The 26,311-nt window shown below is 38.0% G+C and overlaps 4 protein-coding genes and 1 pseudogene across 6 annotated transcripts; 2 read left to right on the top strand and 3 right to left on the bottom strand.

The window, feature by feature from the left end:
* The first annotated feature begins 100 nt into the window (after positions 1-100).
* On the top strand, positions 101-1,462 carry LOC125196657 (nicotinamidase 1). The gene is made up of 5 exons (XM_048095261.2): positions 101-297; positions 382-565; positions 648-781; positions 904-1,089; positions 1,247-1,462. Exons 1-5 carry the CDS (start codon positions 172-174, stop codon positions 1,325-1,327), a joined length of 711 nt encoding a protein of 236 aa, XP_047951218.1. The 5' UTR covers positions 101-171; the 3' UTR covers positions 1,328-1,462.
* Positions 1,454-7,765, bottom strand: LOC125196655 (protein EXECUTER 1, chloroplastic-like; annotated as a pseudogene). Its single transcript, XR_016128665.1, has 12 exons — positions 7,070-7,765; positions 6,511-6,627; positions 6,289-6,354; positions 5,750-5,856; positions 5,013-5,094; positions 3,879-4,571; positions 3,656-3,779; positions 3,403-3,572; positions 2,707-2,781; positions 2,537-2,629; positions 2,338-2,427; positions 1,454-1,891 (listed from the first exon to the last, which is right to left on the bottom strand). The product of XR_016128665.1 is annotated as a protein EXECUTER 1, chloroplastic-like (transcript).
* Positions 7,766-10,696: 2,931 nt separating this feature from the next.
* Positions 10,697-13,084, bottom strand: LOC125192136 (beta-ureidopropionase-like). The gene is made up of 6 exons (XM_048089611.2): positions 12,806-13,084; positions 12,592-12,699; positions 11,991-12,179; positions 11,694-11,921; positions 11,395-11,619; positions 10,697-11,274 (listed from the first exon to the last, which is right to left on the bottom strand). The coding sequence occupies exons 1-6, from the start codon at positions 12,911-12,913 to the stop codon at positions 10,909-10,911; spliced, it is 1,224 nt and encodes a 407-aa protein (XP_047945568.1). The 5' UTR covers positions 12,914-13,084; the 3' UTR covers positions 10,697-10,908.
* Positions 13,085-14,570: 1,486 nt separating this feature from the next.
* Positions 14,571-18,448, top strand: LOC125197400 (uncharacterized). 2 transcript variants are annotated; one of them, XM_048096139.2, is made up of 6 exons: positions 14,571-14,892; positions 14,951-15,051; positions 16,622-16,662; positions 17,043-17,152; positions 17,362-17,442; positions 18,131-18,448. In XM_048096139.2, exons 1-6 carry the CDS (start codon positions 14,713-14,715, stop codon positions 18,182-18,184), a joined length of 567 nt encoding a protein of 188 aa, XP_047952096.1. In that variant the 5' UTR covers positions 14,571-14,712; the 3' UTR covers positions 18,185-18,448. The 2 variants fall into 2 exon arrangements, with proteins under 2 accessions (XP_047952096.1, XP_047952095.1); XM_048096138.2 differs by having other exon boundaries at positions 14,575-14,892; positions 14,956-15,051; positions 17,035-17,152.
* A 676-nt stretch (positions 18,449-19,124) lies between these two features.
* On the bottom strand, positions 19,125-26,249 carry LOC125194777 (putative ubiquitin-like-specific protease 2B). The gene is made up of 13 exons (XM_089056290.1): positions 25,951-26,249; positions 25,461-25,675; positions 24,915-25,097; positions 24,761-24,821; positions 24,234-24,345; positions 22,899-23,039; positions 22,116-22,295; positions 21,982-22,037; positions 21,797-21,890; positions 21,072-21,162; positions 20,605-20,712; positions 19,808-20,164; positions 19,125-19,618 (listed from the first exon to the last, which is right to left on the bottom strand). Exons 1-13 carry the CDS (start codon positions 26,198-26,200, stop codon positions 19,244-19,246), a joined length of 2,223 nt encoding a protein of 740 aa, XP_088912416.1. The 5' UTR covers positions 26,201-26,249; the 3' UTR covers positions 19,125-19,243.
* Positions 26,250-26,311: the final 62 nt, after the last annotated feature.

Below are 26,311 nucleotides of genomic sequence, written 5' to 3'. Positions count from 1 at the left end.
TTTAACTCAAGATTTTGGCATCTTCTCTGTCAGTCCGAGTCATGAGATCATCATCAACATCACAATTTTGACTAAATAGTAATTCATGATTGGTTACCCCAACTACTCAAATCTAGTCCTCAAATATCATATTGTTACTTCATCAATCAAGAAAGAAAGGCAGAAAGAAAGATGGAGATGTTGAAAAATGAGATTCCAACTGAGGAGGAAACAGTGTTGATATCTGAGGATGCAAAGGCTGGTTTGGTTCTTGTAGACATCATCAATGGCTTCTGCACCGTTGGAGCCGGCAACCTAGTCAGACAAATCTCTCTCTGCCTCTCCTTCCATCTCTCTCTCTACTTTTCTGTGTGTGTGTGTTTAAATTAATTGATATTGCAGGCGCCAAGGGAAGAGAACAGGCAGATATTGGAGATGATTGAAGAATCAGCAAAAGTTGCCAAAGTGTTTTGTGAGAAAAAGTGGCCTGTGCTTGCTTTCCTGGACTCACACCAACCTGGGAAACTAGAGCACCCTTACCCTCCACACTGCATCAACGGCACCGATGAGTCCAACCTCGTCCCTTGTAATTTGCTCTCCATTCCCCTCTTCATATGCAATCCCAACTACTTGCTTTCTGGGGTGATGGAACTGTTTCTGTTTTGCAGCTCTGAGATGGATTGAAGAAGAGCCGAACGTGACGATTAGGCGCAAAGATTGCTACGATGGCTTCGTGGGTTCGATCCAGGAGGATGGTTCCAATACCTTTGTTGATTGGGTCAAGAAGAACAAGATACAACTTGTCAGTGTTTTCCCTTTAAAAATCTTTATCATATGTTGAGAGACTGCACACACAAATGTTTCGATACACAACTTGTTAAATCAGATATCAGACTTTTGTTTAAAACAAGTCTTTCTGTGCAGTTGGTGGTGGTAGGGATCTGCACAGACATATGTGTGTTGGACTTTGTTTGCTCCACCATATCGGCCAAAAACCACGGCCTCCTCCACCCACTAAACGACGTCGTCGTCTACTCCAAAGCATGTGCTACTTTCGATTTTCCAGCGTCAGAGGCAGCAGGCTCCAAACACCTACAAGCTCACCCCCAAGTAAGTACTCATCATCATCAACAGTACCTGTTTAATTCACGTTAGTATTGTTTGTTTTGTTTTATCCGTTCATAAATGAACATAGATTAAGCGAAATATAATGCTTCTCTACGTGCATATACCAAATTTGCTGATATATACGGTTTTGCAATGGTAGGAGCTCATGCATCACATAGGCCTTTACATGGCTAAGGGAAGAGGGGCCAAGATCGCCACACAACTCACCTTTCATCACTGAAATCCGTCTTACTATTATGTATGTGGTGACCTAAACAAAACACATGTATCCTCTATTACATAAACAAGCTCATGTATATGCAGCAGCCATTTCTGAATACAAATGCCTACTCAAGGACACAGTTCCTTCCTTCAATCATAAAGAAACATATCAATATTATGAAAATAACTTAACTGTTTACACAGATTACACAATAAAACTGCCATCAGTGAAACATGAACCAATTGGGAAAACCCAAAGCATCATAATTAACATTCAACATTGGATGTTGAATTTGTTATCAACTGACTACAGATATATATGTATATATATACAAAACGGAGCCAGGTGATATATACACCCCGAGGAGAAAGCAGCCAGCAGGACACGCTATGCATTAGTTAGATGAGCCTGTTATCAAGTAAATGTTACACCTCAAGATTCCACGGTTAATGTCACGTCGACTGTGATGGTTCATGTAGCTACCCGGGAAGGGGTCAGATACAAGGATTTGGCCTGGTTACTCAGTCTCTGATTTCCCCACAAGTATGATGAGAGAGGACTCGGCCATAAATGCCAGCTCAACTACAGAAGCATAGAAAAAGTATTATTGCAGGCACCAAGCCACCAATACTTGTTTAATATACAAGGTGACAAAAATCAATTTGAAAGGTGGTTTAAGTCGAACAATTTGCTCGACTAGATACCAGAAACTGACATTTCCTTTCCCCAAATCTCAATTGGAGACCAGAATAGTTCATCTGAGCAAACAACACAATTGTCTTTACTGTTACCTTTGAAGTAGGGATCACCATATTAGGTCTTCCACTTGCAAATCGAACAGTCTGTTATAGAATGTTTAGTATGTAATATATTATATATACTTGTTCAGTTAAAGCTTAAAACCCATTCTCTAAAAGCAAGAGCTTAAAATCACATGTTTCAGGCCATTTTATACGCAAAGGGAACAAACACAAAGAAAATTGGACAAAATTGAAACAGTGACATCTAAGTTTTGGTGTGACAAGTACTCAATCCAGCAGCCTGAGTCGATTGAAGAATACCAAGTGAGATTCAGGAGCCCAGTAAACAAAACCAAAAACAGGGCCTCCTTTGATATGCTGCACAAATTGCATAAGAAAGAATAGGGATCAGTACCAAGCAGTTTGGAAACCTCCAAAAAGAGTAATATCCAGAGTTCAAACAATGCAAGTGAGCTAGAATATTAACCTTTCCATCCAATATAACAAGTTCACCATCAACCCATTGAGGATTTTGAACTCCAGGCTCGGCCAATTTTCCTTGACCTCTATATCTAGCAATCTGCAGGTTGATTTAACTCAAGAGTCATAACAAGAAGATTATGGATATTAACTGAATACGAACAGTATACAACATACCACCCCAAATTCTTCAGGGATAATCCCTTTAAGAGGAAGCTGATACTTTTTTCCTACTTTTGCACGAAACGCAACCTGCAAGAGAAAACATCATTTACTTTATTGATACATGGTAATAAGCTATTTGGTACTAGAAGGCCACTTATTATTAATCGACATATTACAGAGTGATGAACATAGTCTCTAGCAGGTCATAGAGCATAATACATAATTACATACTACTCCCGTTTCATTTTTACTACAAATGGTAATAGACCCACATTCCTCTAACTCATTCCCCTCACATATCATTCAAAACTAATATATGCAAGTGGGATCCATATACCACTAACTTTTCCCACCCACTTTTCTTAACATTTCTTAAAATCTGTGCCAGAGAGAATGAGACTCCTATTCACGGACGGAGAGAGTATATACCAAGCTCTAAGACGTAAACATGGAGCTTCAGCAAAAGACTGTAACTCCAGAACCCAGATATGGTTGTTGAAATTCATGATATATGTACATCATACTCTCAATTTTATACATGCAAGTATGACAAACTAATTGAACACTCCAGATCTTTGCTAATTAGTCACTCACCATCATGACATGACCCAATCAATGACCTCAACTGATACAAGTAGGTGTAGCATGCATGTGATACAAAGAAGTATTTGTGACCTAACAGCACAAGTAACAAAGTGAATGGACTACCTGGCCAGCTGGAATATAAGCATCTCCAGTTAACTTAACAGCTTCGACATACTCATAAAATTCAATTTTCGAAGGTTTCTTCGTGCTCCCATCCTCATTCCACTGGCCAAATCTCCGCCTCATATGAATAACTTCTGAAGTGTAGAGCCCATGTGCACCAAGGTACAAACCTGATAAACAGATATATTTATCGTAAAGTTACAGAAACCGCAGGAAAGCAACAACAGATATGTTGGAAATCAAAATTAATCACCATTTAGTGGATCTGAAGATGAAGAAACCTCAATGCGTCTAAACGTGGTGGATCCAGAGAGTGGTTGACTGTTTCGAGCTTGATTGAGTGTTAGCTTTATTAGTTCACCTACATTTTGAAGAACCTGCAAATTGACAAAAGTATGCCTGGATTAGACAGACTATGGACAAACCCACCTAGGCAATAGTAAAAGAATCCCCACAACTACAGAACTTAAACCAACCTTCATAGGAATCTTCCCTTTTCCAATAGATTTAACAAAATCAAGCATAAGATTGTCTACGCTACGTTGGTCTGGATGCTTAGAATTTTTGTTTTCTGCAGACTGTCCATCCTTGCCAGGTTGGAGCTCATTGGCATCTTCCTCAACTGTAAATGTGAATGTCATCCGACCCTTTTTCTCTAGCGGCGCTGGAACACGAAGCAAGTCTCGAGCATGGGCACCATGAGACAATTTATGGAGGAAACCATCACCAAGAACGAGTTCAAGTGCAATTTGATTTTGCTCATCTTCCTCAGCCATGTCACTACCAGAATCCAGATCAGTGTCACTGTGCTCGTCCTCGTTTTCACTTTTAATGTTGACGTCAGCATCTACACTTTCTATGTCATAGTCCTTTTCTTCCACCTCTTCATCTATTATTTGTTCAATCACCTTAGATACTATATCCCTGTCCACCTCCTCTGGTGATGTTACTTTCATAACTTTGACTTTCACACCAGGAATCATGTTTTGCAGAATATTATCAAAACCAATATCGTCATCCCTATCTTCACCATCCTCTTTATCTTCAGAACTTCTTTCATATAGCTTGCCTTTGTTATCTCTTGCATCCAGGCTTCTAGAATCTCCTGATGACTTGAACAATGGAACATTAACATCTTCCGGAGCTCCTTTGCACTTTAAGTAAACGGCCTAGAAATCAAGCAATGAATTATTTTCATACTCAGGGCACATATGTTTGCATGTTGCATATAGCATGTAATCTCAGTTAAAGAATTTAAGCAGGTCTTCCCAATGCATATGCTGCCTACTTAGTAATGTAAAAAGAAAAGAAGCAGCAGTTTTGTCCAGAATTTTACAATTCCTACAGGTAAAACAGCAACAGTAGCATATGATATATTATCCAAATTCATATATCCATAAATACATCCACATAAGCTGCACTCAAAAGAATCTATACATTAACCAAATGGTCCTAATCAGAGTAATACTGTAATAGCATCAGATAAGCAGTACAAGGGCATAATTTTATTGATAGTCACAGAATGTGTAAATGTACAAGTGCACTTACAACAAAATAGTCATGAAGCACATACAGATAACTAGTGAACCTTAAGGAACAAGAGAAGATACCTGCTGCTTATAATCACCTGCTTTATCGTCTCTTAGGTACACCTCAAACACGGGAGCACCTATCGAAGCTGTTGCCAACTGCCTGCCAAGAAGTTCAAATTGAAAACATAGGACGAAAAGAACTTGATCATCCGAAAGGTAACTGTACAACTTGAAGCAATGACCAGACTCCTTAAGAAAGATCTAGCTATCTTTTCGGGCACAAATTAAAAGCATTTTGAGGAAAGAACTACCCAAAAAGAGAGATCGTATGTATTTAACAACTTATGCCCATCATGTTTACATACAAATATACACATCAAAAAGAATGAAGGGGATGTCCTATCTGGTTTTAGGTGACTTTGAAATGCATGGAAAGAAAACAAGCAAAGCAAACACCATATAGCCTTTTGATACATGTTTTAGAGCAAGAAGAAAACCACTAGAAATTATACCAGTAAAATGATTGCAAGTAGTTTCCTTTTCATCTACTCCATTTCATTGCCTAAACAGCTTTCTCAGGGTTAAAGAATAGCTTTTTTTAGATACAGTAATACAAGTAATCTATGTCCTGATACCGAAACTCCACAGAGATGAAATATGGATATTTTTATTGAGCATACAAAACTTTAAAGTCGTGCAGAAGTTGTGCAAGCCACAGCTATGAATAAAACAAGAATATGACGAGTATATAGTGTGATTCTAAGTTTGTAACCATAAATGAATAGTAACTTCAAAACACTGAGAAGAAATTTTACCTAGGACTGTAACTTCTAGCAATGTATCTTCCATGCTCAGCGCTTATATGAATAATGCGACCATAAGGATCATTGGCATCTTCTGAGGTTCCAGCCCACCATCCAACCTGAATGGCAGGAAAAATGTTATATAACTCAATACTTCAGGAGAGAAATTTGTGAGTGCAGTTTGGTAATATTTTTTTTCCTTCTTAACAGCAAAATGATATGGTAGATGTCAGAATTCAAGTACTTAAACATACACAATGCAATTACATACTATAATAAATTAAACATTGATGATGATGATATCTTGCACAAAGATTCCTATTGACAGGACTAGGTTGTAATCAGACTATCGCCTGAAGTATAGAAATATTTGATGCTGCAAGTTATTTTCATTTTGCACAATCTTTATTGAAAGAAAGTAAAAGACCAGTAAAAACAGAAAGATGGCATTTCAAAACAGTAAACCACATTTATTTACGAAATAAAGGTTCAATGTGCATTTGCATCATGCTCTATATAATAAGTATATATGATGCTAATTGCTAACTCACCAAACCAGCCCCTGCATGATCACGTATAAGAGCTGCATCTCCGTATCGCTCTTCCTCCAAAGATTTCTGCGATTGATTGAGAGATACCATAGCAGTTAAATATTATGTAGTTTTACAAAGACATTGCATGCAATAATGATAAAACATAAAATACTTATCCAATAAAGATGGATAGGTAATGGACGTAAATACATATGGAAACAATTACATGCAGCACACAACCTTTAGATGTGACATCACCCTGCCAACAGTGTCGCTCCTAGCAGCAGCTGCGATTGCCACCTTTATCCTAGCAGCCTCTTCATAATCCTCTCTTTCAATCGCATTAGCCAACTGAGACTGTTAGAAATGAAGATTATGAAGTCAACAATGTCAGTAGAAGTCCACAACCACAACCCACAACACCCCCCCCCCCCCCCACACACACACCAAAAAAAAATACTAGAAAAGGGAATTAACAAAGATGCTGCTGTGTGCAAGATCCTTAATTTGTATAGGGGGGAGACAATTTGTGCCTCTATCACAAATTAGCAGCATATTTGTTGACTTAACTATTAGTACTATGAATTATGCCTATTTCTTACTTGTATACTGATATTCTCACTTTCAGTTCAAATGTTCTAATTTCTTGAATTCGATGAATGATAATCTACATATCTATCCTCCGTAGAGAATACGCATACTAGAAACACTTGGCATTATAAAAATCAAAATCCAACTGTATAAAAGCTTCCAGCATCATATTTCAAGAATTCAACAAAAACCAATGAATATAAAACACCTTCAAAATCGATACAACGCGCTCCTGCTCATCAACCTCGAGGAAATGATTCATCCACCTCTCCCAATCCCACTCTTCCCCCCCCCCCCTCCTCTTCATCTCCCCACTTCTCCGCCACAACCAGAGTTCCACCCGTCCTCTGATCCCTTAACGAACCTAAGTAGTCATCAAAACGTTTAATTGCATTCCTAAAAGTCTCCTGAACACCGAAGCCCCACCGCCACTCCTCCTCGGCACCTGAATCGGAGCTATCACCGCCGCCACTCCCCCTTGGGTTGCAACGGCAGCAGAAATCAGAATCAGGAACCCTAGACAGAGAAACTCTCGATTGCAATCTTCGCCTGAACTTGGAGGAGATGAATCTCGAATGCACAAAGTTAAAATTCAGAGGTTTCAGATTCGTACGCGGCGACGGGAACGTCGGCGGGAAAATGGACGCCATTGACGAAAACCTCGCTCAGCTCTGAAATAAGCAAATTGCAAACAGACCTAGAAATGTACTACTATACCGTGTTTATCGAAATCCGCCGAAAATTGAACACCGTGCTGTTATTACTTATTACTAATGTGAATTGACAGAGAGAAGGTGAGAAAGTGCAGAAGAACGACGGAGAAAAAGAAGGTCGAAGGATAACGATGACATTTCATGCTGACGTTGGATATATTTACCATTTTCACTTTTATTTAAGACAGTCGTCCTCAAAATTCAGTCCTTTAGAGCACTCCCAATGGAGTTCCCTAAAAACTCCCTTATTTCTCCCTAACTCCTGCCACATCAGCGCCACATCAGCACCAAAATTTATCCCCAGTTTTTAGCCAAGTGCTACATTGGTTTCTCCCTTATTTCTCCCTTATTTCTCCCTAACTCAACATTTCATTTTTACATCATTATTTTTTATATTATTTAATTTTCCCTACAAATGTATTTAATAAATAGACTAATAATGAACAATTCATCGTTGTATTAATCATTGGAAAATATAATACAACGAGAAAAAAAAAACTACAAATAAAAAACGCAAATAAACAAAGATTTAAAAAAAAAAAATCTAAGACGGAGGGGCCGGAGGGGCGTCGGGATCGAGCCCCAGCGTACTCTGCAGGTGTTGGATGCATTTCCAGAGGGCCGCCTTTTCTTCAGGGGTCCCGCCGCCGGTGAAGTACAGCGTGTACATCTGGGTCAGATTGGCGACATTGCTCGAATAAGTGGCTTTTTCTAAGTCGATGACGGATTCCGACGCGACTTCCGACGTTGCGCCCTTCCCCTTCCGCCTCCCCTTCGCCTTCTTCACTCCCTCCGGGCGCTCGTGCGGACCATCCCCACTCAAGTCGATGTGGGCCGCGCTCCCCTCGCTCTCCGAAACGCTAAGTCGCGAGCGCACCGATTTCCCGTGCAGCGCGTCGTGCATTCCCGTCCGGAATTTGGGGAGATCCTTCAGCTTATCGTAGATGTTCCAATACTTGAAGCCCTTCGTCGACAAGTACTGGCTACTATACATCCGGATGGCCTCATCTCGGACCATGTGCTCGTTCTGGCCACTCGTCATGTGAGTCATCAAGTTAGAATAAATACCGTTGAAGTGCCCGCAGTCCCTCATGAGGCGCTCCCAATGCCGACGGATCGCCTCGCTGCCATGGTCCTTCATTGAGGCAGTCTTGTGGCTCCTGTACTTCGCGGCAATCCGCTCCCAGAATATGATCTCAGTCTGGTAGTTGCTGCGCTCCGCGTCCTGTGACGTGTCCGCCCAGCAGTCGGCTATCAGCTCGGACTCTTGCAGAGTGTAAGTAGTCCTTACCCGCTTCGGCCTCTCATCGGAACCCGTATCAGTCGCAGCCGACGACGCCGGCGCCTTCCCCCTCCCGCTCCTAGAAGGCGGCTCGGTGGGCGTTTCTTCCACCTCGAAGTCCTCCGCGCTCAGTGTCGCGGCCTGAGATTCTTGGTCGCCTGGGGTTGATCCGGGGGTGTCGAACTGGGGCCGATACACATCGTCGGCTGGAAAGGGCATTCTGCCGGCAGAGTTGAAGTACGGAGAAAGTCTCCGCGCCGGAGGAGTCTGCAAAGGAGACGGACCCCCGTATGGAAGTTGGCCGGGAGGAGAACCCATCGCCAACAACGACTGCATCCACTGCTCGTTTGCTTCATCCGTGTTGGGAATTTGTGAACTCGACTCTTTCCCCTTACCCTTATCCTTACCCGATCGGGAACTTTTCTTCCAAAAGCTCATAATTTTGATGAAAATTGAAGATTGGGAGAAGAGATTGAAAATGGAGAGAATGAAGATTGTGGGTGATGAATGGAGGAAGTGGAGGAAATATTTATAGGGGTGGAATGTAAAATAGCCGTTGGGTTCAAAAAAAAAAAAAAAAAATTTTAATTATCGCCGATTATCGCCGAGCGTCGCCACAGTGGCCGGCGATCGCTCGGCGATAATCCGGCGTTAGAACGCCACTCGGCGAAGCAACGGCAACATTATCGCCGAATTATCGCCGACTTCGCCACAATGGCCGGCGATAATTCGGCGATAACCGGCGATTTATCGCCGAGAATTCGCCACCTCCATTGGGAATGCTCTTAGAGTATTACTTCTCGGTTTTAATATTTTATGAGAAGAGCACACGAGTTTGAAAATAAATTCACAAAATTAATTTTCTTACAAATATTGTGAAATCAAAACTAAGCTGAAAGCCCTAAAATACTAGACGTTATTTTACCAGTATGACAAGCCCTTAGTCCTCCAACATCCTCTAAGAATGGATAATTTTGAAGATAGACATAAATGTAAATATGAGATTAGATAAGTATAAGAAAAAGAAATGAAATAGTATCAGTGGATGGATAACATGACCTAGTACATTATTAGTAGTGTAATGTGATAAAAAAAAATTCCATAATAAAAAAAAAGTCAACCAATTTTGATAAACGAATCAAAATGAAAAAAAAAAAAAAAACAAATTTTGTGTGGATGGTTGAGTATTAGTTATCCGCATCATCACTTTAGCTGCAACTCAGTCACAACTGTTTTTCATGTAATTTGCTCATGAAAAATTGAGTGAGAATTGAATGTCGCCAAGAGAGAGAAGCCAAAGGATCTGTTTAAGGTTCTTCAATGAATTCAGAAAAACAAATGTTTTAACTTACACTAGAATTGTTAGGGAGATTTTGAATATTGAACAGAAACGAATAATCTGAAAGTCGTGATAAATCACTTTCAGATCAAATCAATTTCGGTGGTTCTATCAAAATATTTGATTGGATACAATTCAGAGAAATCAGAGCTTCTGTATGTTGATGTTCGAGAAGTATATGGAACCAAAAGAATCGATCAGATTAAGAAGAAGAAGAACCAGTGCATCTGTAGATGAACCATTGCATCTGTTGGGGGGAAAACCAAAAATAACTAATTTTCAAAAGATTTCCGAAATTGCAAATTAATCCTTTGACTTTCAGAAATTACATTTCCGGATGAATTTCTTACACAACTCGACCCCAGCCAGGGGCTCTGCCCCTTGGACCCCGCTACCGGGGGACGCTGCCCCCGGACTCCCGTCCATCATAATGAATTCAAATAAGCGTGCACTCCGCACTTCCATAATTATATGATGTATCATTATGATAATACTGATCAATCAAGTAACCCAATTACACTAAAATATTCAACAAGAATTATTCATGTAAGCTTTACAAATCCGACAATTACCACACATGAATCAAATTATTACTCCACCAGCATTAAAGTTGAGTAAAAGCAAAACTATTCACAGTCAGAACACTGTCCAGAATTTTGGAATCTCTCCATGGCGAAAGCGCACTCCAATTCCAGCAACCAATTCTCAGTTCCTTAAAGGGTTTTCTTGTTCAACAGTGGATCAGAAATGACTTGGGGTTCGAAATCGGGCTTCACATAACGAGCAAACAGATCTGCATAAATCTCATATCGGGCAGTCATGCGGAATCCCCATTTGTCCTTCAGTTGCCGGCAGAGGTTGAGATCCATGTCCGATATCAGCAAGCCATCCTTGTGGCGGGATAGAGATGGCGTGCAGGAGGAATCAGGTGCTGATATGTAGCTGGAACCATAGAAGTGTCCAAAATCTGTATGTTGTGGTTTTCCATCTCCTGAGGTGAATGGATTCGGGAAATGTTCAGTCCCAACACGATTGATTGAGCATACAAAGTAACTGTTTGCTATGGCTGCATTACGTGCCTGCAAAAGTAGACATCCATGCAAGAATTTAACCGATCATAAACTTTCAAGAATAGCAAAAGTGTGTTAGTACAAACTAAACAAACTCAAAAAACAAAAAGTGGGAGGGCGAAAGAGTACCTCGATGGGCCACATTGGTTCACTAAGTTCACCCACAGTTGCTGATGGGTTAAAAACTATCTCCGCACCATTTAAGCCGAAAGCTAACCAATTAAGAGGATGATGTCTTCCATAACATATATTGACAGCAATCTTTCCATAAACCGTCTCAAACACAGGATGCCCGGTATTTCCTTCCATATAGTATGTGCTTTCATTGAAGTCCCCGACTCTAGGTATATGATTCTGCAACAATTACATTCAGAGAAACATTCATGTGAAAACAATACATAGAACAGATATGTGACGCATCGGTTTACCTTCCTGTGCTTCCCGATTATGTTCCCATTATTTCCAATTATTACAGCAGTGTTCCAGAGTGTCTCCCCATGGTTCACATCCCTTTCAAGGATAGGGCTCACTATAACCATGTTGTACCTCCGAGCAAACTCCTGAAGAAATTTTGTCGATTCTCCATCTATTGGCTCTGCAAACTCACACCATTTCTTCTCACGAGTGCAGAATGCAAATGGCATCGTCCAAGCCTCCTGCATTGACGGTCCACAGTTAAATCCCCTACAGCCAGCGAGAGCTTGTGATTTTTATGGACAAAATACCTGCAAACATAATATGTTGACTCCAGAAGCCCCTGCAGCTTCAATGATCGGTGTCAATTTCTGAAAGATGCCCCGTTTCTGATCAAGAAATGGTTCTGTAGTTGGAAGAGCTATAGAGTTCTGAATCAGACCCACCCTCACACAGCGAGGTTCCCTCAGTGATTCGCTATCAGCACGAAACGAAAATGCCTGCATATTGTTAGGAAGGCAGCTATCTTAATAGCAAAACATATAATATGAGGAAAATAATAGGCACCAAACTGATGTTATAATTACAGTGACACAAATGCAAGAACTCATAGTTTCCTTGATAACATCCCAATTAAATAAATATTTCATAAACATCTATTGACACAAGAAAAACAGTAGCATCTCAATAACTGACATATGTATTTTGGCAGCCAATCAAGTGGAAGAAGACACTCCATGTTGTGATTTAGAGGCACAATTTGCTGCATCCACCCTAATTAAATCCTAATTGTGATTAAGTAGAATGAATTGTGTGCATTGGAAAAGTAGAATGAATTGTTATGAACACAAATGGAATGAAAAGAGTGAAAATAGTGCTTCAAGGTTGATGAGGTAAGACACACATAATAACCTGAAGATCAAAATGATGGTTTAGAGAAAGAGATTTGGCGGGATCGGGAAGAGCAACAGAATCAAGCGTTTTTCCACAGTTCAGCCCAATCAGCAATCGGCTAGCTTCCTGTAAATTCCAAAGAGAAGTTTAGCATCATATTCAACTCAACATCCAACGGAATTGAAGCTCAGAAAGAAAAAGTTAGTGTAATAAATTGTGGTGTTGGTCTGACCTGAAAAAGGTGGGGAGGAAGGGAAGATTGAAGGAGGCGGTGCAAAGAATCGAATCCAGCGACGGAACCATCTTCTGCTAAATCAGTTTTGCCGTTTTCTGCACCCATTTTCGCTTCTTGTTTCGAGTGGGATCACAGTGGAGATGAATGCATTTGTGCGTTCGAATTATTTGTTTGTAACAAATCCAAGATTGGTGTTGGAATTTGCTGTCGAATTGTGGACTAATTTTGGACTCTTGTTGTCATCATCTTCGATTAGGAGTAGTGGAGTAATTATTTAGACTTTTTTATGGAAGCTATAAATTTATACTTGAACTTTGATCACGGCTTGCACCTGTTATATACTCCCTCCATCCACCATTAACGGTCTAATTTATGAGCGGCACAAATTTTAAGAAATGTTAAAAAAAAGAGTGAAAAAATGTTAATGAAATATATTAGTTTTAATAAATATATGAGTAGAATGAGTTAGTAGAATGTGACATCCTATTATTATTTATGATAAAAATAAACTGGAACTCTTATTTGTGGACGGATTAAACTAATAAAACGGAACTCTTAATCGCGGACGGAAGAAGTACTAATAATCAATTATAAATTAGACTCCTTTCATTATAAGATATAGACGTTTTCCTCATAATAAATTGGTAGTATCATTTTAATAGCAATGAAAATTGAAAGAACAATTAAATAAAAGACGAATTTAATAACAAAAATGAAATATAATAACTTTTGCTAAATAGTTAAAAAAATGACTCATATATCGGAATGTTAATTTTAAAATTAAAACAAAAAATTTAAATGATAAAAATAGTTAGTGGTTTATTTTCAGATTCTTATTATTATGGATGTTCTGGTAATTTTTTTAGAAATAATATTGATATTATTATTATGGATGTTCTGGTAATTTTCAGATTCTTATTATTATGGATGTTCTGGTAATTTTCAATAACTTAGTTTTTTCCCACAAATTTTAAAATTGGCAAATAATATCACGAGCTTACCCCGAGTTTATTACTCCTTCCGTCCCATTGAAGATGACCCACTTTCCTTTTTAGTTTGTCCCAACCAAGATGACCCATTATCAAAAATGAAAACCCCTTTATCTTTACTTTATCTCTCTCTCTTACTTTACTCTCTCCACTCAACACACAAAATAAAGTTGCATAAAATCCTGTGTCGCCCAAGAAAGGGGTCATCTTCCGGGACGGAGGGAGTAATTCATATTATTTTAATAGATTGAAGAACAATTTTAGAGGGCGTGCTTTAAGAAAAACTATCTTCAAAGATTGAAAAACTTGAAGCTCTCAAAATTATTGTCAAAAAATTCCGAAAAAAATGAAAATTTTCATTTATGGGAAAAAAACAAACCCGGGGTAAAGTTTGTGATATTATTTGTCAATTTTAAAGTTTGTGAGAAAATTTTTTTGAAAGTTTCCTAATATTAAATGTCAATATTGTTTTTTTTAATGATAAAATTACGTAGTACTCCCTCTGTCTGCGAATAGGAGTCCCGTTTTTCCATTTTAGTCCGTCCGCGAATAGAAGTCCCGGTTCACTTATGCCATAAATGGTAATAGGGTCTCATCTTATACTCACATTTCATTTAAAATTAATATAAATAAGTGGCACCCCTATTCCAATAACTTTTTTCCACGCACTTTTCTTAACATTTCTTAAAACCCGTGTCATCCATGAATAGGACTTCTAATGGCGGACGGAGGGAGTAATTGTGAAAAAGAAATGGAGATTTGAAGTAAAATTATTGTTGAACAGCAGAAGAAGCATAAAACTTGAAAAAGCAGAGGTCAAAGCATCGATTTTGGGGTATTCCTTTAGTTTAGCGTGTGTAGCAGGTGCAGGAATCGCCACGGCGGCGGCAGTTGCATCTTTCATCTCAGCTCAAAATGGAGGCGCAGACTTCTCGAGAACCTGACCCGCCCCCCCTCACCACCCGGCTCCGTTCGAGGCCCGATCCCTTCCTCATCACCTGCCGCTGCTTCAGCGTCATCACTGCTCTCGCCGCCATTCTCTGCATCGCCGTCAACATCCTCTCCGCCGTTCAATCTTTCAAAAACGGATCTGATGTATGCTATTTCATGCTGAGTTAATTGGTTGGGCACATTTTAAATTCGTTTGAATTAGTGCAGATATTCGATGGGATATTTCGATGCTACACGGTGGTCATTGCCTTATTTGTGGTTGTCGCCGAGACTGAGTGGGAATTCATCATCAAGTTCTCCAAGGTTCCCTCTCTTTTTTATTCACTGCCCATGGAATTGAACTTTTTTTTTCCGTTTTAGGGCTTAATGCTTTTCTTGTAGCTTAAACTCGGATATTAAGCTGTAAGCATGTTCTTTAGTTCAAGCTCCAAATAAAAGAATTCTCCCTTTTTTAAAAGGTCATAATCTTCACATCATTACTAGAAAATGCTTCTTTGTATGCTGAACTGGTTTGAGCTGGTGGGTAGAGAGTGGTAACTGTGCTGATTTGGAAGTTTTAGGCTGTGCTTTGATCATAATATAGCTGCGAAAAATTGAAATTAGTGTGATCTGGTGCTGCATTGTATTGAATTGATTTGTACGAACCAACAAGTATACACAAGAATTTTAATCATAAAATGGTTCTCTTCTAATGGAAAAGGCTTAATTTATTAAACTAAGCTTGCAAAAGCTCACATAGGAGTCTTCTGCCAACAATGATGCATTACCAACTGGATAGAAATGGAGAAATATAAAGGTGAGTATTGTGATGTGCCTGACTGTGTCTGTAACAACTAACAAATCCTCCCTTCTAAAGGGCCTAAACCTCAAGCTGGAAATTCAAAAATTTCCCCTGCTACTTCCCCACCCATGCCTCCCCTCTGAATCATTAGGTGGATGCAAGTTGTCATCTGGTTCAACAATAATCAACACTTGCAATGATTTTTTTAACGCCGCCGCCTCAGAGTGTACTTCTCATCACATTGAAAACACTCTCTTGCGGCCCACTTGCCAAATACTAATATACAGACACCCAAAGTACCCACAAAATCAATCACTATCAACTAAAACAGCAATTAACTCCATTGATCAAAATGATGCTCAGCAATTAACTCCATTGATCAAAATGATGCCGGGCTGTATAACTTTTCAACTCCTGTAATAAACTTAGAAAAGAATAGTTATAGTTCCCTCATAGTTGAAGAAAATTGCATCCTAGTCATCCTAACTAAATGAAATTGCAAACAACATAAAACAAGTGAGTTAGAAAATAAAACCCAACTATTCATTAGCAGTTAAAAAACTAGGCATCTTTGGTAACTGACACGATCAATCTGCTCCATGTAAGCAAGTGCAATTTGAAGCACATCAAATACTCTGTGAGTCTGGTCTGAAGAGTTGAAAGAATCTGAAACAGAAATTGTCTGCTTCTAGCAGTGGTGGATCAGTTCTCAATTTTTTAAGCACATATGTTTCTCAGACATTGGAGGTACAGATTGCCTTTAGATTAATTTGTTACTCATGGTATCTAAGCTTAAGTCAGGGAATGAGTTCTTGCTTAAAAGTGTAATGAGTTAATAGAGCATGGGAGTGGAGTTTGTTATAGGATTCCCTACCAGTTACTGACCTGTTGATTGTTTTTTATGTTTTCTGCTTGCCCTTCGGAAGGACTGTGTATCTAAACTTCCCAAGGGAAATTTTTCAGGGTATCCTTTGTCTCAGAAATGAGGAAGTTATTATAGCCTTTTTCTTGATATATTTGGAAAACACTCCAGCTGTTATTTGTTGTGTTCAAATCCATATGTTTCTATATTAAGTGTTCAATATGTTGCAGATCCTGGAGTACTGGGCAGGCAGAGGGATGCTGCAGATCTTGTATGTCCAACTTTTGCTGTATATTATTTCCTCAGCAACTGATTTAATTGAAATCCTACTTAGCTATCCTTGTGTGTAGTGTCAGATGACTGTATCTAGTTATGTTGGTTATATTCATCTCCCAGATTTAGATTTCTACTTAATATCCAAAATCTCCTAAAGTTTTCCTGTCTTTTCGTGTTGGGTGACTAAACAAAGCTCTCTACTGCTTAATTGTTTATATCCTTACGGGATAATGACTGCTGATTAGCAAGAAATCCGTAGCATTCAACCGGTGATTACACTGACAAGCCCTATTGCCTGTTCTCTCCGTACAATCCAGAAATGCTTATAGGTTGCATATGAAGCTTGCGCTCATCTATTTTCTCCCAGTGTTGCAGTGATGACCCGAGCTTACCCTGAGTATTTAAAGGACCATGCAGAGCTTTTTCTTCTTCAAAGCATCTCTAGCTACCTGCTTCTTGCATGTGGTGTGGTTTACATTATATCAGTAAGTTTATGATTACATTGCACATATTGTTTTCTGGCCAGTAGTACATATCTCTGGATTTTGTGTTCTCATGCGGTTTATAGTTTACACTGTGCCATAACGAGCAATTCCTCTCTACATAGAATGTGGCCTGTTAATTCTGAGTTTTACGATGAATTTTTTAGGTACATTAAGCTCTAACATAGAGTGAACTTAAAATGCCTCTGTAGGGAATGTGCTGCATTGGCATGGTGAAACGTGCTCGCCAGAAAAAAGAAATCTCCAGGGAGCAAGCAATAAAGGATCTTGAGGTAATGTCTTTTCGCAGTAGGTGAAAAAGCATAATAGACCTATTGAGATGTTTGATTGAGCAATTAAATAGAGTATCCTCGCTCCTATAAGGTTTTAGCAGCTCATTATTGAGCTGTATACTTGTATGTTTGTTTTTTTACGTCTATGTGTTGTGGTTCAAATGAAAACCATCTCATAGTCAGAACTGTGAGAACTTTGCACTGAATTTATAATGTAACCACGCTGAATCTATATGCTAACTGCACTGGATCTATAAGTAATTCGTGTGATTTGCTAAGGGTAGAGTTCAATGGAGTTACTTTATAGGTTCAGTGCTGACTTTTCACAATATAGAGTTTTTATTTGTCTCTCTCCTAAGTAAAGTATAATATCTCGTGCTGACCGTCCCTTGACCAGTACTGAAATGATATTGCTGTTCCACTTGAAGTTATTTTGACAATTGATAAAAAGGAAGTAGGAATTACCCTCATATGTTCTAAACCCTCATTATATTGTAAAAGAAGCTCGAAATCTCACCATATGGGAAATCATTTTTGCTGCTTTAATCTGACTTTTTACACTTTAAATGCAAAATTCACACTGGCAGTCCCCTACTCCATTTCCCTTGTTGAGTTTCTGTCTTTTGTTACGTTTGTTTGTATAATGCACTTTATGAGGATTAAATGTTGCACCAAATAACAATTGCAGGAGCTTGAGCAGCGCCGAGAAGAACTTGAGTCGTTGTTGGTCCCTGAAGCTTGACTCGGAGCTCGGAGCTCAAACTCAGCAGAGAAATGCAGTACAGGTCAACCTGTATTGAACCACACTCACCCTGCTGTTTAAAATTAGTGAGGCTTAAAAGGATTGTTTTCAGAGATTGGATTCTGTTGTACAGTTGCGTAGATTTGAATTTAGCTATATGCTACCCTCTTGTCTATTTCTCTCATTCTGTTGGAAGAACAATACTGAGTCAGTGAGTTGTAGTTGTTTGTTGCTTCTTTATGGAGTATTAGCTTTCCTGAACTATTCTTTGATTTTGGAGATTTCCAGTTATCACAAGCTTTCAGCATGATTCTAGGATATATTCGAGTTTGGACATCATATATGTTCGATAAAAATGTCAAAACATTTTCAAGATTAATCCTTCTCAAAATGTTGCAGAAAACTGTATGTTACATGAATTTCTTACCCCACTGTAACTCAAATTCTCAGAATTCGTCATCAAAGTCTAAATGATTCCATTCTTAAAACTTAAAAACTCGATATTGATTCTGAGCATTTCTGTCTGATTTTGTTGGACATTATACCTTCGACCTATCCCAATTTAACTTATATTTGTCATCGAGAATGGTTAAGAGGCTCGTGGGATTGACGTGAGGGGCAAAGATGGCTATATTTCTAGGAGCGAACTCCGGGCTCAAGGGGTTATTAACCATGTGATCATTCATAAATTAACTAATTCATTAACCAATCACAATTAGGGGTAGGGAAAAATTATCAAAATACAAAACTTATCGTACTAAAAAATATATTAAAAAAAAAACCAAATTTTTATTTATAAATTAATCTAGGCTATCAAACATCTCAATATTTTTTTTATCTTATCTACACAGACACGCTTCTCTTGGTTTGGTGAAGCTTTAGAGTGAGTTTCGATCGGCCATTGCTTGTGTAAGAGTGAGGCTGCCATTATTGAGGTACCCGAGGCACGCTCCAAAATGAAAGAGAGTCAAGATAGAAATGATCACTTCGTTCAAAATCGAACTTACTCATTATACAACTATGTTAAATGCATGCCCTCTACATATTTACAATCCCCCTTCAAAAAACACAAGTACTTGCTTTACAGTTTCGCATTAACTGTCTCCTTGTTCGGATGCTTACCACCTCCACTTCATCCTCGGAATCCTCGACCACACAATCTGCAAGATCCTTGCTCATCGTGCAAGACGTCTCTTCCTTGGAATCCTTGACCACACAAGCTGCAAGATTCTTGCTCGTCATCCAAGAGGTCTCATCCTCGGAATCCTTGACCACACAAGCTGCAAGATCCTTGCTCTTTGTCCAAGACTTCTCATTGGAACTAACTTCACATAGGGACTGATTGAGCTGACAATGTAGAGGCTTCATCTCATCCGTTTCATAACTACTTCCTATGTCTCTTTGTGGAACGGTTGTTTGCTCTGTGAGTGCCTCCTGTTTCCAGAAAACACATTTTATTTTGATAGCATAACAGAATTTAAATGGTTTCCAAACCAATGTGTATGTATTAAGCATGTGATTACTAAACACGCTGGAAACATAGTAGGGAATAACTGTCATCTAGTAGGAACCGAGAAACAGCAATTTGAGTCGAGGAAGATAACATGTTTGTCAAGGTATTACCTCCAAAGGTAAACTCGAGTTATTGAATTGGTTTATTGGAACCCGCTGCTTACGAGGTTGATGACATTCTTTGAGAGATGACTTTCCTGTTTGCTTCAACATGGGTGCAAAACACTGCTGCCCCGGAGTATCCAAGTCATCTTCCAAGTTCAAATTTGTACCACAACATAAGTCTTCCCCACCATTTGTAAGTACAGATCTTGCACTGCTCTCTCTCACACCCCTACCGAGATATTTATTATTACTAGAAGCTGCATCCTTCTGTGCCTTATCTTGAATTAGTTTATGGATCAGTTTCCTAATATGATCACGCTTTTTCAGAGAAACCTCAGCAGGAAGGAACCAATCCTCATCAAGCTGCAGAGATAGTTAAAAATATAAATGTATCAAGAAAATCAGAGGATAGCTCATTAACACATAATTCATGATTAAATAAAGGAACAAGCACAGATCTTAATTCTGAAAAAGAAATACTAGTAATAACACTTCATTTATTTTGAACTGGTTCCAAAAAAAAATCCTGAATGTGGTTGATGAGAATTGGCATACAAACTCTAATACATATATGCTCCCCACAAAACCCAATGATCAAGAATTCAAGATGCATCAAATTCACATGATACATAGAAAAACTACATCAAAATAATTCTGAAAGTGATCATCCCAGAGTTCAATACATATCCTAACTTGATTTCAGCCTAAAAATTCCCCGAATAACGATATAAAGCATCAATAGGAACAAACATTACTTCCTTGTGAAGGCATACAAAATGACCACATTTCATATAACAACTTACAAAGTCAATATATTCAGTTGTGCAGCCGTTTGAAACCAGCTCCAGGAAAAGTTCTGCATAGTGAAGCAAGAAAAGGCCACAATCGCACAAGTTATCCTGCTGTGGTAGCTGAAAGACCATATGCAGAAAAGAAATGAACTCAGAAATGCTAAGGTAGTACATATAAATCAGGTAGTGAGTGCATAGACGATCATCACAGGCAAATAGATACAGCATTAACAAAAACAGGTTGCCTTTTAAGTAGTACTAGGAAATAAAATTAGTGTAGTTGCTGTATGTTTATCACTTAGTACCTCCACCCAGTACTTCCCCAACTATATTCACGTAACTGCTTTAAAGTTTAAAGTTATTACCAAGCAATAGCATACAAGAGAAAATCCAAGATGTGGCTGAATGAATTAAGATGATCAAATGTGAAACAACTTTGACAAAGGTAGTAAAGATGTATTTAATGAGATTATGAGAACCTTAAGTGAAACAAAGTCCAACTGCCTAAAATTCACTGCAATTTCTTCTTGCCATTTATTCTCTCGCTCTTTCCATTCTTCTGACAAGTAACTGCCATTTTAAGATAAGAAAGGTTCGATATGTCCAGATATAAAAACCATCAATATACTCTAAATGCAAACATTACACAGAAAATAGGAAAGTCTCTTTTTTTAAGACACATAATATTAAACACACAAGTACATAGTATTTAAATTCCTCTAATATAATACTTCAGATTTTGTAGGAAATCCCCACTACTTGAAACAATAATTGATTGCTTGAGCACCAAATATACAGTAGTTGATATCAATCAAAATTACCAAGGAGCCGTGGCATGTTTATCTTCTTGCTTAAAGGATATGTTCATCTTTAATAGCAGTTCAGTTAGCGTATATCATTTATTTTAGTAAGAGCCATGTTTATCATTAGGATTCCTATTGTGATTAGGTTTAGGAGTATTTTAAATTAGGTCTATATATATTGTTCCTGAAGGTTCGAAAGGGGCATCCAGAATATTAGTCAAGTCCAGCAAGTAGCTGTGAAGGCCCCCAGTGGAGGTGTGGCCCTCTCTGGAGGTAGTGTTATGTTTGTTTTTATTTCCTGTTTGATTATTTAAGAAGTTAATTTATTCTTGTAATTCGCGTTCTCTTTCTGTTCCATTAAAGTTCCAGCAGTCCAGCTTTTACTTCTAACAGTAGTTTACCTTTTAATCAATTTTTCTAACCCTCCGTGGCTTCCTCTGATTGAGTCCATGTGTAGAATGCGCGGGACTTTAGATGCCTGATCCATATTTTTTCCTAAAACAAGGATATTTAAAGTTGAAGTAAATAAAGTAAAACAATTTTAAAAAATAACAAACAAACTGCAAGAGATGATAAGAGATGATACTTTTCAAATGAGCTGCTTCCCCAAGATGGCAGATAATAATCAAACTCCAATGCAGGCTAACAGAACACGAAACAGCCTTAGACAACCAACTAGAAAATCAGTGTATATATAAGCTCCACAACAGAACTAATTACCTGAAGTTTATAGGTATAAATATATAATCTTTTTCAAATAGGTTCACATTTCTTGTCCATTTATGAACACTTAGAAAGGCATTTCTTCCTCCACGGCCTCCAGCAACAAGCTTCTGAAAGAAAAATGTGTTGAAGAAGTGGAACCTGTGCTCATCCGCCTTGATTTTAGTTTGAAGATATCTGTCATTCAACCAAATGCTCTATGTTAAATTTCACATGTTAGTATTCATTGGTAGAGGAAGCAATGTCCCCAGTAAACAGATCTGTAACACACACGTCCCACTAAAAATTAATACATCTTAAAATCATTGTAGCTTTATGTAGGAAGTTACCATTAAAGGTGTAAGAGCATACACCTTGGCAAAGATCACACAATATACATAGTTACTGCAAGTGTATTGGATTTTCCTAGTAACCACAGTGGAGACTGAGAGAACTGAGAAAGTGTTATCATTGTTCTGTATTTAGTGGGTCAAAAAGGTTCTCACATGGTTGGTGCTAAAATGTATTTTTACAAAAACATCCTGAAATAAATAAATAAATAAAGAAAGAAGAAATGAAATAAAATTTGGATTGGAAGAATAACCCTTTTCTGAAAGCCACATTATGAAAGAATTTCAGAAGTGTAAATGCAAAAATATCAAGGAAACTGAGAAAACATACTAGCAAAGATAAATATTACCAACATCCAATATGAGATATAGGAAAAAGACGAGCATATACCGAAACTTGTTGTGTATGAATTGTGAAAGTGATGACACAACGATTTACCAATAAACTTACCTAAAATAGAAGTCAATGATGGTGTCATTGATGAAAGTCCGAGGCTTTAATAGCTCAATGTCCCTTCTACTTATGATGACTGCATCACGATCCCCATCTGGGTACACAACTTCTTCGAAAGACTCTTCAATACAACATTCACTGAGATTCGAAATGAGAGATATTTCAGTGTACTTTAAATTGATGAAGAAAATTATAAAAAGTATAAATAGTGGGATAAGATAGTTATATTTTTGTACTAACGTATAAACTTAACTGTGAATTGAATAGTCTTGCATAAGAATGACAGAAAAAATAAACCTAACAAATAGATGTTAATGTGTGATGTAGACACAAAAAGCTAAAATATGAAGGTCACAAAAGAAATATGCATATTGCTGGAAAGTACAGAGGGCCAGCAGATGTTTAGGCAATGGCACCGTCAGACAAAGAAACAGAGACAGAATGCCTTTTTGCTCGCAAACCAAATCCTGCATTAGAAGTAATTACAAACCAAAAATGTCATCCCTCCCAACATTTCATTGTGATCTAGTAATAATTTATTTAAAAGAATTTGTAAATTTTATCAAAAAGACAGTGAATAGGAATACAATTCGACTGATCAGCCAAAGAAGAAAGAAATAACACTAGAAGAAAGAGGAAACAGAATGGAGCAGAGAACATCACGACATACTTTGCAAAACTGCCTTTCAGGGTTCTAGTTTGGACAGAAACTTCTTTTTTCCATGAATACCAGATAAAATAGTGATCCCCAATGGTGGAAATCAATTGTGCAGTATTAATGTATTATACAAAAATTGTTTGACATACCAAACTTACAAAAGAGAAAAAAATGAGATGAGACTAAGACTGCTGTTTGTTTAGAATCTTTAGATATATATAATAAATATGATGAAACAGTCTTTCATTGTGATCATAAAATGAAACTCTCTTCAGTATGCATAACATATTGAGCACTCATACATATATAATACAATAAGCTCCACTCGATTACTCGAGAATGAAAATTTTCTAAGAAACCAACTATATATCAGCAGAAATAATTGTTCTTTTGGTTGCGTATAACAACCAAGCATAATATGTTTAACTTCTCCCCGTGTGAACCCATTGACATTTTATTAAAGGAACAACCAACAACAACACTATTAGAATTAGAATTAGACCATTTCAAGATTTCTTTAAAAATAACATATATCATAGTATGAAATATGCCATCAATTCAATCTTAGCTTTATGTATTGATTGCAAGAATACAATGATGAATATAAAATAGAATAAACACTAATACAAAATGATGAAATTTATGAAATGAATTCTGTTTAAAATACAACTTACGTTACACTTGTTTTCCAGGAAACGTCATAGTTCAAATCCAATGATTTTATTTCTTCTTGTTTCTCAGGCCACTGAGGATCATCGAGAACGACAAACTCCAGCTGCAAATGACCTGCACCATGGAGGTTAGCTTGTAACAATACAAAAAAAAAAAAATCAAACTTGTGGCATGATTACTATAGCATCTTCTACCCTTTTTTAATTTATGAATTTATTTACCCATTAAAAGAAAGGAACATCCTTATGGGAAAACTGACCCCAATGAGAACATAGTTTTTTGCCACTCATAACCAACCATCACAAAAAACAGATAAAAAAAAGAATCAGACAGCACATAGCAACAAAAGAAAAATAATTTCTTTAATTGAACATCATATTGACAGAATAATTTAAATATCATTTGACCCTTTAGTACGAAATGCAACCAACTGCATAAACACAGACATATAATAAACTGGATAACAAATAACAAAGGGGAATCCTTTGAAATAATCAATGGTATAACAGGTAAGCTAAAGTTGAATTACTAGTTTCATCACCATTTGCATCCTTGTACCTCATCTGTAAGTTGATGACTTCACCTTTATCCTAAACTCAGCAACGGGAGAAAAGTCAGTATACTTTTGTAATCTACGTGGAACCCACAAAGCGTATTTCAAGAGGCTGGATACAAATACTTACATAATGCTGATGCTCAATATTTAAAATATCAGAGGTTGGCCATTCAACACAACGAGTCCCCTTTCTATCACAAAATGGCAAACCCTCCAATCTGATGCATCTCTGTGAAAACGTAAAGACACATCTTCTATGATATTTTTTCTCAAGTTTAACATAATAGGGAGCAACAACCACCACTGCCTCCTGCAGAGGAAACAAAAGGGGAAAAGCTTTACATAAATGAAGATCTGACTTAAAAAGTGTGGGTGGAGAAGGGACACGAGATTCAGATTCTTAAAAACATAAAAAAGAAGAAATCAATGCACTAACTTCTAGAATGTATGAAGTAAGCAGTTTTCTCAGCAGACATACTACATAGTGGAAACAAAACATAGGGCATAAAAGTAAGAACAATAAGAAACAAATGTTTCCACATCTATCTAAGTTGTATCCAACTGATCAGTAAAGACAAGGATAGGTTAGTCAATTGATTCAACTATCATAGAACAAGCTAAAAACTCAAATCCATGCTTCAACAAATAGTAGAACAGTGTATGAACTGTTTACATGCTTCTTGCTAGCTGAATGCCGTCCTGATTTCCTCCTTCTTCTTGGGCAGGATTTTACCCCAGAAGTACTTACTGGGCTTTGGCACTCTAGAGGAGAAAGAGTTCGCGGTTCATGGTTTGAAGAACCAAGTGATATTTCACCATCAGTAGCAGCAACCCCCAACTCATCATCATTCACAAGATGTTTTTGTTTACTTTGGATTCCTTGTGTAACTGCAAAATTTAGTAACTAAGAATGCCATCTTAATATGATTACTTCAGGTAATGGCTATGGATGGCATAAGGCACAGATGAATTACATTAATCAAAAACATAATAGCACATCAACGTAGTCGATTGAGTCACAAAATGTTGCTGAAATAAATGAAGCTCGTTATAATCTTTGAGTTTACTAATACTTATACAGTTTTCACCAGTGAAGAACGAAGCAATAGCCTCTAACAATGAGATCAGATTTTTAAAAGTAATCGCGCGGGTTTTTGACTTACAGCACATAAGGAAATCGTATTTGTCAATGGATTTACGGCGGCGTACGGATTTTTTGCTAGGGCTTTGAATTCCGAATTTGGCAACGGCTTCGCGGGCATGGGCCTCAACCTGTAACTCTTCATCATTACAAAAATCAAACGCTGAGAACATGTTGTTATTGCTCCGGCCACCACCATTGTTCATGCTGCTGGCGGCGCTACCTTGAGCGGCAACGGAAGATTTTTTTGAGGCGTTTCGTCTCTTTCCCATTGTTGATTAGAAATGTACATAGACGGCGAAATCGCTCCGGAAAGTTGGACAGTTGACAACAGAAAATATGCAGTGTGTTTGAGAGGGAAAATGTTTACAATTTCAATTTAT

The sequence above is a fragment of the Salvia hispanica genome, chromosome 4 (assembly GCF_029641045.1).
Source record: "Salvia hispanica isolate PSC_SH4W2 chromosome 4, Shi_PSC_v1, whole genome shotgun sequence".
In the NCBI taxonomy this organism is placed as follows: domain Eukaryota; kingdom Viridiplantae; phylum Streptophyta; class Magnoliopsida; order Lamiales; family Lamiaceae; genus Salvia; species Salvia hispanica.
The sequence above is the reverse complement of the archived record's forward strand: the minus strand, read 5'-3'. Positions and strand labels throughout refer to the sequence as shown.

Coding starts and splice junctions, on each gene's coding strand:
- LOC125196657 (XM_048095261.2), top strand. CDS start 172: ATGGAGATGTTGAAAAATGAGATTCCAACTGAGGAGGAAACAGTGTTG. Junction 566..647: donor TGAGTCCAACCTCGTCCCTT/GTAATTTGCTCT, acceptor TCTGTTTTGCAG/CTCTGAGATGGATTGAAGAA. Junction 1,090..1,246: donor ACCTACAAGCTCACCCCCAA/GTAAGTACTCAT, acceptor TTGCAATGGTAG/GAGCTCATGCATCACATAGG.
- LOC125192136 (XM_048089611.2), bottom strand. CDS start 12,913: ATGGGTGCAGAAAACGGCAAAACTGATTTAGCAGAAGATGGTTCCGTC. Junction 12,180..12,591: donor ACCATCATTTTGATCTTCAG/GTTATTATGTGT, acceptor AACAATATGCAG/GCATTTTCGTTTCGTGCTGA. Junction 11,620..11,693: donor TAATCGGGAAGCACAGGAAG/GTAAACCGATGC, acceptor TAATTGTTGCAG/AATCATATACCTAGAGTCGG.
- LOC125197400 (XM_048096138.2), top strand. CDS start 14,713: ATGGAGGCGCAGACTTCTCGAGAACCTGACCCGCCCCCCCTCACCACC. Junction 17,153..17,361: donor GTGTGGTTTACATTATATCA/GTAAGTTTATGA, acceptor ATGCCTCTGTAG/GGAATGTGCTGCATTGGCAT. Junction 17,443..18,130: donor AAGCAATAAAGGATCTTGAG/GTAATGTCTTTT, acceptor TAACAATTGCAG/GAGCTTGAGCAGCGCCGAGA.
- LOC125194777 (XM_089056290.1), bottom strand. CDS start 26,200: ATGGGAAAGAGACGAAACGCCTCAAAAAAATCTTCCGTTGCCGCTCAA. Junction 22,296..22,898: donor ATCATTGACTTCTATTTTAG/GTAAGTTTATTG, acceptor GTTGAATGACAG/ATATCTTCAAACTAAAATCA. Junction 20,165..20,604: donor CAACTGAATATATTGACTTT/GTAAGTTGTTAT, acceptor CTATCTCTGCAG/CTTGATGAGGATTGGTTCCT.